The 12,384-nt window shown below is 35.8% G+C and overlaps 1 protein-coding gene across 1 annotated transcript in view; it reads left to right on the top strand.

Annotated features, from left to right (window-relative positions):
• Nucleotides 1–12,269, top strand: part of LOC108696890 (IgGFc-binding protein) — a 37,235-nt gene extending 24,966 nt beyond the window's left edge. The window contains exons 13-23 of the mRNA XM_041569098.1: nt 735–876; nt 1,589–1,917; nt 2,296–2,869; nt 3,837–4,435; nt 6,248–6,809; nt 6,924–7,519; nt 8,042–8,612; nt 8,800–8,999; nt 9,647–10,027; nt 10,296–10,582; nt 11,943–12,269. Coding sequence (XP_041425032.1) covers nt 735–876; nt 1,589–1,917; nt 2,296–2,869; nt 3,837–4,435; nt 6,248–6,809; nt 6,924–7,519; nt 8,042–8,612; nt 8,800–8,999; nt 9,647–10,027; nt 10,296–10,582; nt 11,943–11,952 — 4,251 coding nt within the window. The 3' untranslated portion in view covers nt 11,953–12,269. The remainder of the gene's footprint in view (nt 1–734; nt 877–1,588; nt 1,918–2,295; nt 2,870–3,836; nt 4,436–6,247; nt 6,810–6,923; nt 7,520–8,041; nt 8,613–8,799; nt 9,000–9,646; nt 10,028–10,295; nt 10,583–11,942) is intronic.
• The last annotated feature ends 115 nt before the right edge of the window (nt 12,270–12,384 follow it).

Raw genomic sequence — 12,384 nt, 5'->3', positions numbered from 1 at the left:
AATTCTGCACTCCAATTTGAAATGAAATGATAATCCCTTATATATCGTATTATATATTCTCCCTTCGTTCTAGCATCTACCTCATTAAAACTGATTATATTTTTACCACACTCTAAAGCACAAGGAATTGTGTATGAATGAACAAAACAAGGTTTTGTTTTTTTAAAGGGCAACTTTACCTTTCTTTACACCTCTTGTGGGTCACTAACCTTAATAATGACAGATCAGAAATAGCAATGATTAAAAAACATGCAAAAAAATCCTTTTTCTATTTAGCAGTCCCCTTTACTCATAATAATCATGTAGTCCCTGAATGCTCAGGACCTGGGGTTTTGTGGGTAAGGGGTGTTTCCATAATTTGGATCTCCATCCCTGAAGTCTACTAAAAGATCATTCAAACATTAAATAAGCCCAATGTGATTGTTCCTTAATAAGGATCAATTCTATCTTAGTTGGGATCAAGTACAAGCTACTGTTTTATTATTGCAGAGAAAAAAAGTATATGTTTAAATTCGGAATTACAGTACTTAAAATGGGAGCCGTAATTCTGAGCTTTCTGGATAACGTGTTTCCAGATAACGGATTCCATCCCCGTATATCTTCATTACTGAGATCACTCTAATTAAAATCTACTGGAAATGCATGGAAATATTTGATGATGGGAAATGTGTGACTTTCCAATGGTTTCATTGCCCAAAATATTCCAAAATAATTTGAATTTATTTGTGTTTCAGGCAAATCAAACTATTATTTCACAAGACTGCACTCAGACGTGCACTTGCTATTCCAACAGAGGCATGATCTGTGACCCCTACAGCTGTGGCCCCAAGGAAGTATGCACCATCATAGATGGAGTTGTTGGATGCATTAATGTGGGTACGTGTGCACTTTGCTCTGAAGATGATTTTGAGGAGTGTTCTTTGGGTACACTGAACTCTCTACATGGGGGGCAGATTTGTTCATTTTGTTTAAAAAAAATTCAATTTGATTGTAAAAAAACAAACTTGACACGGACATGGTATTGAAAAATCTTAAATGGTAAAAATTCAGTTGTTAGTTTGTGGGACAAAATTTTATTGCATTATTCCATTCAAATGACAAAACAGTAAAAAAGTATGACTAATAAAATAGCTTGAGTTTTGGAAGTTGTACCAAATTTGTCATTCAAATTTTCAGATTTTTTTTTTGATTGATGATCAAATCGAGTTTGGAAAACTTGACAAAGAAAGGCAGTTGGTTGAAATAATGAACTGAGAAATGTTGGTTAGATATACACACAAATGAGTAGAATTTGTATAGACATTGCTGTTATCCTGTAAGTGTATCCTGTAGGAGAGGGGAAGAGGCAACAAGTACAAATGTTTATTAAAGGACTTAATGCAGCCTTCGAGCTCCCTAATAGGCAACATTTTTCAAAAACATACTCTCAAATTTGAAATGATTAATGGGGTCCCTTTATATTCAATTAATGGGATTCACAATAATTTAATAAAATTGAAATATATACTGTAATTTAAATATACAATGGGTTTTTTTTACATAGAAAAATTCCCTTCCTTAAATAACCTGATTGCATCTCTAATTCCAGATCCATGCAAGTCTGTTACATGCAGAACTAAAGAAACATGCAAAGTTCAAGATGGAAATCCAGTGTGTGTCCCTGATTATAAAGGTGTGTGCTTGGCTTGGGGTGCACCACACTATCAAACCTATGACAACTTCAACTTTCAGTTTGAGGGTACCTGCACATATGTCCTGACCGAGTACATTGGTGAAGATGCAACCTTAGTCCCTTTCCGGATAGAGGAACAGAAGGAGAACCGGGGGAGTCCAATAATCTCCTTTATCAGGCAGATTGATGTCTTTGTGTATGACTACAAGATTTCTATTGTGAAAGGCGAATTTGGCAAAGTCAGGGTAAGTCATTGAGAAACTTTGGTGGACTGTTGGTTATTTCTGGCCACATTTGGCAAATGCCCTCATTCTTTATTCGCATTGCTGATTGATTCTTTTAAGATTTCTTTGAAGTTTTAATTAATTAAAGTGATTCATTTTTAGAAGATAAAATGAAGGGGAAATGCAGTCTAAACAGTAATATGTAGAATAAGGTTTTATCATTGTAGAGCAAGGTTGGTATTAGGGTTAAACACAGAGGACATCTGCTTTGGACACACAGTCAAACCTTATGGGGAGAAGAACATAAATAGAGGTACAAAGGACATACCATGTTGTGTCACAACTGCTGTTCTTGGCAACTGACAGCCAAATTCTACCTTTTCTTATCTCTAACTCTAGGTAAATAATGAAATTGCCAACACCCCAGTGACTTTGCTGGATGGAAAGGTTTCAATAACATTCAGTGGATCTGACGCTATATTGAACACAGATTTTAGCCTTCAGATGACCTATGATTATAACACCAAAGTGGTGGTCTCAATCCCCAGCAGTTACCATGCAAGCACTGGAGGTCTCTGTGGAAACTTCAACCAAGACCCTGATGATGAAAAAATCACCTCAGATAATGAACCAGTAGTATCTGTAACAGAGTGGGCCAAGAGCTGGAAAGTGAATAAAAATGATTCATTCTGTTGGGACACCTGTGAAGGGAACTGCACCACCTGTGATGACAATATGATTAGTCGGTATTCACAGGAAGACTCATGTGGTCTCCTCAACAATACTATCAATGGGCCTTTCAGAGAATGCCACTCCATAATTAACCCAGAGAAGTTCTTCAGTAACTGCTTATATGATCTTTGCAATAATGGTCAAGCTCTGAACCTTCACTGTACCACCATTCAGTCCTATGCTGACGTGTGTAGATGGCAAGGAGTCACCATTTATGATTGGAGAACTTCCTCTGGATGCCGTAAGTAAAGGCTTGGCTTTTTAGATCTGTGAATGCCTATATGTTAGATAAGCAAACATAGAATTGAGACATTACGATTGATATATGTAATTCAAGTATGTGGAGCAGGAGAAGTGATATTGTGTGCTCATGATCTTCTTATGAACCCTCTCCCTGCCAGTGGTCTGCATGGCCATTTTTGAGCTGTACATTGCTAGGCAGAGGAACGTTCCATTTGATGTAAAAGAACCCATAAATGTAGAATCTACTCTGCAACTTCCCTGCTAGTAACATATGTTTTTTTTAATTGATGAAAGCTTAATTGTTGGCCTTACCCCAGCAGCAGTGATAGCCTAAAGTATATGCAGATAAAGCCCCTCTACTCCATCTATAGTACTTTTCTCTGCAGGCAACTGCTGATCTACTAATAGAGACTATGGGGTATATTTATCAAAGAGTGAAGTTAATAGTGAAATTCCGCCACTAGAGTGAAATTCCACCACTCTCCATTCATTTCTATGGGATTTTTATAGGCGTATTTATCAAAGGGTGAACGTTCACTTTCACCCATTGATAAATACGCCTTTCAAAATCCCATAGAAATTAATGGAGAGTGGCAGAATTTCACTCTAGTGGTGGAACTTCACTCTTTGATAAATTTACCCCTTAGATCAATATAATAACATGGATTTTTTACTTTGGCATAAAAGTGGGTGCATATATATATATATATATATATATATATATATATATATATATATATATATATATATATATATATATATATATATACTAAGAAATGCATATTTTTGTCCTTTTCACTAAATTGTTTTTATTTATTATACTTTTTATACTTTTTCCAACATTTTCCACCTAATTTTATTATATAGTCAGAAGTGTAATTTAAACAAGATTTTTAAAATATTTAACACTATATTATGGTAAAGCATTATGGCTTGCATTTATTTTTTATTTGATTTTTGTTCAGTCTTCCCATGTCCTGAGAACAGTCACTATGAAGTCTGTGGCACTGCTTGTCCAGCCAGTTGCTTTGACAGAAATGCTCCAGACAGATGTACAGAAGCTTGCGCGGAGACCTGCCAGTGCAATGACGGATTCATCCTCAGCGCTGGCAAATGTGTGCCCTTAACAAGCTGTGGGTGCAGCCAAAATGGATTTTATTACCAACCCAACCAGGAGTTTTGGAATGATGACAAATGTAGTGTTCACTGTAAATGTAACTCTCTTCTGGGATTGGTGGACTGCAAAGAGTCCAGCTGCAAATCTGGTGAAAGATGTATGCTGGTTGATGGTGTCCAAGGATGTTATCCTGAAAACTACACAACCTGTGTATCATCTGGTGACCCCCATTACACAACGTTTGATGGAAGGAAATATGACTTCATGGGAACCTGCATATACCAGCTTGCCGGAGTCTGCTCCAATGACCCAACTCTCACACCGTTCCAGGTTAATGTTCAGAATGAGGCAAGAGGCAGGAAAAGTGTGTCCTACACAAAAGCCCTGACTCTGCAGGTTTACGGCCAGAACATCACTTTAACTAGAAATTATCCTCTTCAGATCCAGGTACGAATTCTCTTTTTATTACTGCAGAAAAAAAAAATATAGGTCCAAATATACTCAAATTGCCATATTTATAAAGCATCAAAATATAATTGAATTATATTATTTTATACATAAAGGAATTATTTATCAAAGGTTGAATTTTATGTGAATTTTTTTTAACTCTAATAAATTTGAATGTACTTGCAACACGAATGGGAGGTAATTTATGAAAAAACTTAAACAATATTTGATCCAAAAATTTGAATTTGAATCGAGTTTTCCTCCGAATAAAAGCTGGAATGTCAGAAGGCAATTAACATCTTCAAATGGTTCAACAGACCTCTGCCATTGACTTGTAAATGAACTCAGCAGGTTTTAGGTGGTGAATATTCGAATTAGAACTGTTTCCATGGTCGAGGTGTGATAAATCTCACATTCAAATTCAAGTTGGTGATTTAAAATTAGAATTTTTGATTTTTGACGAAAGTTTTGTTTTTTTTTTTTTTTAGAAAATTCGAATTCCAATTTCAAACCTTAATAAATCTGCCCCTTAATTTTTTTTTAAGAAACAGAACTTTTATAAAGCATCAAAATGTATTAATACCAGTAGAAATATCACCAGAATTTATGCTATTCATAGAATATAACATAGAAACTGCATTCATAATTTGTTAAATCTTATTACTTATTATAACATTTCAATTTTTACCAAAATAAATTGTTTAATACCCTATGGGAAATTGGAGAATAAAAACCTAAAATTTTTATTTTTACAGTTTGCTAAAATTATTTTTAAATGTATTTGTTTAAAAATTATGCATTTTCAGCCCAATTAATATTTATAAATAGGCATAATAAAGCTATGGGACCTATTAGCTAAAAAAACCATCAAGGCAGAAAGCTTAAAAACCCAGAAAGGCCTTTTTCCATAGGGTTTTTTTTAAAGCAAACAATTCTTCATTTTTTAATTCATTTTCTATTTTTGTAACAAGAAGACAGTACCCTTTACTTGATGGTAAATAACACCTTACCTGTAATTTAATAACTCTGGTCCATCTATACCCTCACTGTATATCGATTAATTGAACAAAGATAAATGTTATTGTCATTTTGGCATAACACAGTAAGGGGCCGATTCACAAAGGGTCAAATATCGAGGGTTAATTAACCCTCGATATTCTACTGGGAATTAAAATCCTTCCACTTCGAATATCGAAGTCGAAGGATTTTAGCGCAAATAGTTCGATCGAAGGATTATTCCTTCGATCGAACGATTAAATCCTTCGAATTGAAGGATTTAAATCCAAAGATCGAAGGAATATCCTTCGATCCAAAAAACTTAGGAAAGCCTATGGGGACCTTCCCCATAGGCTAACATTGAGTTCGGTAGCTTGTAGATGGCGAACTAGGGGGTCGAAGTTTTTTCTTAAAGAGACAGTACTTCGACTATCGAATAGTCGAATGATTTTTAGTTCGAATCCTTTGATTGGAAGTCGAAGGTCGAAGTAGCCCATTCGATGGTCGAAGTAGCCAAAAAAACACTTCAAAATTCGAAGTTTTTTTTACTTCGAATCCTTCACTCAAAGTTAGTGAATCGGCCCCAAAATGTAAGAAAATTGTGGTGTGAAATATCTCCAAGCATTTCTCTTTTTTTTAAAAAAAAATTTTTGAATTACTACAGGGATGCACTAAGCATTTTGTTTAAAAAAAAAAAACATATTTTTTTTCTAAACGAACATGCAGTTCTTAACATAGTTCTTTGTTTAATATTGTTCACACAAGCCTTATGGGAAGAGGATCGTTATCTTATTTTTTAAATTTATTTTCTTTTAGGTCAATGGTGTTGTCAAGTCTTTGCCTTTTGCCTACAAAACAAATAAAATTAAGGCATTTATGAGGGGTGAGCATTGTTTTGTCAGAACTGATTTTGATGTCACTGTCAATTTCAACTGGGATAATTATGCTCGAGTCATGCTGCCCAGTCGCTATATTGGCGCTGTGTGTGGTTTGTGTGGGAACAACAATAATGATCCAAAGGATGATATCCCTGTGACCGATGATGATCAGGTACCTGACAGTTTTGGAAATATGTGGAAAGTGGGAGAAGTTCCAGAATGCACCTCTGGGTGCCATGAGAAGTGCCCTAAGTGTAGTGAAAAAGATGCCATTAAGTACAAGGATGAAAAGTATTGTGGGATCCTCAACAAAGTCGATGGACCTTTCAAGGAATGCTATGAGGTCATTGATCCAACATCCTACCTAACTGAATGTGTGTATGACAGCTGTCAGTACAAAGGTTTTTATTCAGCCGTGTGTAATGCCATTGCTCTCTATGCCTCTCACTGTCAAGAAAAAGGAGTCAAGATTGAACAATGGAGAACACCTACATTTTGCAGTAAGTGACTATAACAGTTACCCTTCCAATTTTTTACTTAATTCTAGACAGAATTCTAAAACAGCCTATAGAATCATCTCAAATATCTTAAAATTCTATCCACCTTTGCCCTAGGTCCCACCTGTCCTCCAAACAGCCACTATGAGATGTGTGGCAGTGGATGCCAGGCTACATGCGCTAGTCTTTTTACTTCTGAGGACTGTGAAAAATCCTGCACTGAAGGATGTTATTGTGACAGTGGTTTCATAATGAGCGGAGGTCAGTGTGTTCCCTTTAGCGAATGTGGCTGCGTTTTCAGAGAAGTTTATTATAAGAAAGGGGAAGAATTTTACCCTGATGGAGATTGCAAACAGTACTGCCGCTGTTTGGAGAATGGAGAAGTCCAATGCCAGGAGAAAAAGTGTGGCGCCAATGAAGAATGCACAGTGGTCAATGGAGTCCAAGCTTGCTATTCCACCTTCAAAGGAACCTGTGTAGTGTCGGGCAGCACTCACTACAGCTCTTTTGATGGTCTTTCTTACAACTTCCAAGGGTCATGTTCCTACACCCTTACTGAGGTCTGCAGAGGTGACTTGGCCCTAGCGAACTTTTCCATTACTGTAGAGAATGAAAAAAACAAGCAAAGTAACCAAGCTGTTATAAGGTCTGTTAGTGTCAACATTTATGGAACTGAGATCGTCTTAATGAAGGACACACCATGGACAGTACAGGTAAGTCATGTTACTGACACAAGATTCTATAGAAAAAAAATCTAAAAATGGTCAAATTTGGAAGAGGTCTTGCATAAGAAATACAGTGCAGAGGTTGTTTGTCTGCTAGTGTCCCTCATTGATGTTTCTGAAGAGTAAGTAGACACTGTGCAACTTGCCTTTCTTCTACAGGAGATTTGGAGTATAATAAGGAGAGGAAACACGAGTATATTGCTCACTTGTAAATATGATAAATATGATGCTCAGTGTCTGCTTACTGCTCTGAAGCACAACTGAGTGGCAGAACAGAGGAGATCACACTTGTAACAAGGCGTATGATTTGTTGAGCCTAAATAAATGTCTAATAGGAAAATTCTGTTATATGCACGAACCTCTAGACTTTGCCTGTCTTAGCCTTCCTCCAAAATTACAACTGCATGTGTATATAACATTTCTGAATGTATTTATAGGACCATCCATGAAACAAAATGTACTTACAATAGCATGTAGGTTTATACTAAAATCTATTTTTTTACTCCACAGATCAATGATGAAGCTAATATCTTGCCCCTTACTCTTGAGAATGAAAAGATACATATTAATCCCGAGGGCTCTAACATACTGATTCAGACTGACTTTGACCTAACAGTTTTATACAATACCCTGGGTTCTGTTCAAATAACGCTTCCAGGTGATTACCAGGACACCCTGTGTGGACTTTGTGGTGATTTTAATGGCCAGTCAAATGATGATTTCCGTTTGCCTTCTGGGCAGCTAACTGACAGTTTGGAGGAATTTGGAAAAGCCTGGAAAACAAATCTGGAAAAATCAGATTGTGATAATATCTGCAAAGAAAAGTGCAATGGTTGTGACCCATTGAGGGCTGCCATATTTGGAAGGGATGAGGCATGCGGGCAGATACTCCTTGAAACTGGGCCATTTGCTGATTGCAAGGAACTAGTGAACATAACGGAATACTTTGACCATTGTCTGTTTGATATGTGCACTAGTGATGGTCAAAACCAGATTCTGTGTGACAGCCTCCAGGCTTTTGCCACAGCATGCCAGGCAGCTGGAGCCAAGATTAGACCTTGGAGAACATCTACTTTCTGTCGTAAGTTGCCCTTATTTCATTACAAGTCCCTAACAATTATATGAGTGAATAATATATAGTACCAATCTATACACAATATCAATAATTTGCAGACTGGCCCCATAGTCCTGGATAATTATATTTGTGGGGTTGTCACCTCTAATCTTCTGATATATTAAGCATTAACACTATTTTGCTTCTGTTGCAGCTCTTTCCTGTCCACAGCAAAGTCACTATGAGGTTTGCACCCACACTTGTGATGGCTCCTGTTCTGCAATTACTGTATCAGGATCATGTTCAGAGAGATGCTTTGAGGGATGTGAATGTGACAAAGAATATATGTTTGATGGTGGAAAATGTGTCCCAATGGAAAAATGCGGCTGTGTTTACAATGGAAGATACTTAAGTGTGAGTTGTGTTGTACTCATTAATCTAATGGATAATAATATGTTCTGATAATGTTACACATTATAATACAGTATATAGCAAATGGTCCAATGTTATTAACCATGTTATTAATGTTATTAATGTCAACATTTGCACAATCACTCATTAAGGGGCAGATTTACTAAAGTCTGGTAATGGTAAATTAAAATGTTTGATTTTTTTTTGGCAAAACATTCAAATTTAAGACCACCAACTCGAATTGAAGTTCGAATGTGAGATTTAGCATCTCAACCCTGAAAAGAGTTCTAATTCGACTATTCTCCACCTAAAACCTGCCGAGTTCATTCCATCGCGTTGGTGGATTAAGAGAAAGAGAGTTTATTCATGGTTTCTAAAACCACTAAAATGAGCATGTTGATGAGTCTTCCTCTAACGTTCCTGTAGCAAAATGGTTCCCTTTATGCCAATATCAATTTAGGTTATAGGTATTTACTATTGACTAAAATATCACTTTGGAATTGTCCAATCTTTTCTCCAAATACACAGTAGTACTCAGAGCACCACATTGTAGAATGGACACTTAGGAAATGGGTTATGCCCAGAATTAATCCACTAATGAGTTGTTTTTTTACTAATGTGTATTTTATTCCTTTTATGGTTTCCTGTAGGCTGGAGATGCTGTACTTTCCCCTGACTGTCTTCAAAGATGCACTTGTGAAAATGGTGGCGTTGTCGTGTGCACAAACTTCTCCTGTTCCGACACACAGTACTGTGAGCTACAGAATGGAGAGCGAGCCTGCTATGAAAAACACGGCACTTGTTCCATCGACGTTGAGGGTGGCATGATCACATTTGACAAGTTCTCTGGCCAAGTTCCTCCTAACCATATCTTTGACTTTGCTTCAGTGTGTAACGTTGATCTCGATGCCTGGTTCAGAGTGGTGGTGATTACCCAAAGCTGCAGTGGAAATGGAGGTTTTGATGTATCAGCAGTTCATGCTTATTTCCAAAGTGTATCAATTGCAATAACGCCTAATGGAGAAGCCTGGGTAAGAGCTATAAAAAGTACTGTTTGTACATATATTTATTGTGTGTTTTTTTTTTATAAGGACCCACAGATGGAACACAATTAGTTTTATTATAAGGTCTTTGTACTGTATATGCCTTTGAAGAAAATGTTTACATGGCTGTGTTCTAACTCTTTGGAATAATTACATTCAGTTCCTAGCTGTTCAACAAGTTGGATCATTGATTGTATAATTAATAGAATGATATTGCATGAGCCCAAGAGACTACAAAGCCATTCTTGTTTTACAGGTGAATGGACGAAAAGTTGCCGTACCCACTCACTTACCTGGATCTCTGTCAGTTGACTTGGTGGAGGAATCTACAGTAATAAAGAATGGAGAAGACATGGAACTTGTTATGGATAAAAATGGAGGTCTGACCCTGAATGTGAGCCCAGAACTTTCTGGTTCAATGTGTGGCGCTTGTGGAAACTTCAACAAAAAAAGATCGGATGATCTGCAGGGACCAGACGCTAAACTTACTGTTAACTTTGTGGAGCTTATTGAATCTTGGAGATCTCATGACTTCTACAAATGGTGAGTGATGAGTTGTCTTGGCTTTTTCTGACTGAATGAAAAAGGAATTATCTAATTATTTTTTTCACAAATATCTTGTAAAAATGACATTATTTATTAAATTATGGGTACCTGGCTATACCATTCTTGTTTTGGTGGTTTTAAGGGGTTATTTAAAGGTCTAGTTATGTTTTTCGAGGGTAGTTTCAGTAAAAACTAGATTTTTTGGGAATAAAAAAAATAGAATTTCTTGAGATTTATTATGCCCCAAAGCTGCAAAAAGCCAGAATGCGTAAAAACTCCAGCTAAAACCTGTAGAGGTCATGTAGACGTCAATGGCGGTGGTTTGTGCTCAAAAACTGATTCAATTCAAGCTTTTTCCCCCCCGATTGCATTTATTCGAGTTTTTTACATTCGAGTATTTTCATAAATTAGCAAACATTTGAGTTGTAAGTTTAATCAAGGTAGAAAAAAAACCTCACAAACTCGACCTTTGATAAATAACCTTCTTAGAGTTCTTAAAATTAAGGGGGTTATTTATCAAAGGTCGAGTTTGTGAGGTTTTTTTCTACCTTTAATAAAATCACAACTCAAATGTTTGCTTATTTATGAAAATACTCAAATGTTTGCTTATTTATGAAAATACTCAAATGTAAAAAACTCTAAAGAGTGCAATAAGGTGGAAAACAAATACTCTAATTGATTGCGCTATCGGCTAAAAAACCTTGAATTGAACGCATTTTCGAGCACAAATGCCTTGTAATATGTTATAAGATTGAAAAATATGAAAACCTTTAAAATTTTAGTTTTTTGGACAATTACTAGTGAAAAAAAGTCTCAATGGTTAAAAAAAGGTCCAACAGGATCAGTGCAGCTCCTATAGGACCTTGACTGCTTTTGCTTGCCTAAATTTTGTGTTTGAGTTTATGACTTTTATACTTTATAAAGTTTAAATATTTTAGAGAAATAAAAAAAATAGAAATTCTAAGTTAGTTAACAGGCCTCATAGAAGCCCATTTACAGGTTTTTAAAACCACAGATACTAATTTTCTCATGCAACAACAAAAAACCCACACATTTTTTTTGGTTTTTAAATTTGATAAATCTTGAATTTTTAGTTTTCTAGAAATACAAAAAAACATGAGTTTTTAGAGAGAAAAAAATTTGATTTGTGAAAAAAAAATTGAAATTTGAATGTTAGTAAATTGGCCCCTAAATATCAGTTCTGAGTTCCTTCATAAGGAACTTCCATATCTCAATATTTATCAGTGAGGCAAAGGAATATGGCTGCTGAATAAAGTGGATGAGTAATTCACAAACCTAAACAATTGAGTTATTACAACTTTGACCTTTTCTAATGATGTTCTTTTTATCTCCCCAGTGAGCTGTGAAACTTGTATCTCTTCACTCTTGAAGAAAGGACCAATGGCAAAGTTTAATCTTGATCCAATAAAAGTGCATTGAATATATTAAGCATGTCTTTGTGTTTTTACTTTAATGGGGTGGGGAAAGCCAAAGGTAAAATGAAAAAAACTATTTTTTATCCTTTTACTTTGCAAGCAAATGTCTGACCGGAACCAATGACTAACAGTTTGAGTTTTTTGCAAATTGAAATAAAATTGGGGTTTAACTAGAATGCACAGTACAGTCAACTGTTTTTATTGTCTTCTTTTTATTTCATTAAATGTTTTGTTAAAACAACAGAAAAGTGCTTTTGTGTTTCAGATTCTTTCAGACTCTTTTGAGTAAACTAAAGCATCCCAGTATGGTTTTTACATGTTTCTACTTTTGTACAGTTTTTTCATATTATGAAAATGGTTTGG

This window comes from Xenopus laevis, chromosome 7L, assembly GCF_017654675.1.
Source record: "Xenopus laevis strain J_2021 chromosome 7L, Xenopus_laevis_v10.1, whole genome shotgun sequence".
NCBI lineage: Eukaryota > Metazoa > Chordata > Amphibia > Anura > Pipidae > Xenopus > Xenopus laevis.
The sequence above is the reverse complement of the archived record's forward strand: the minus strand, read 5'-3'. Positions and strand labels throughout refer to the sequence as shown.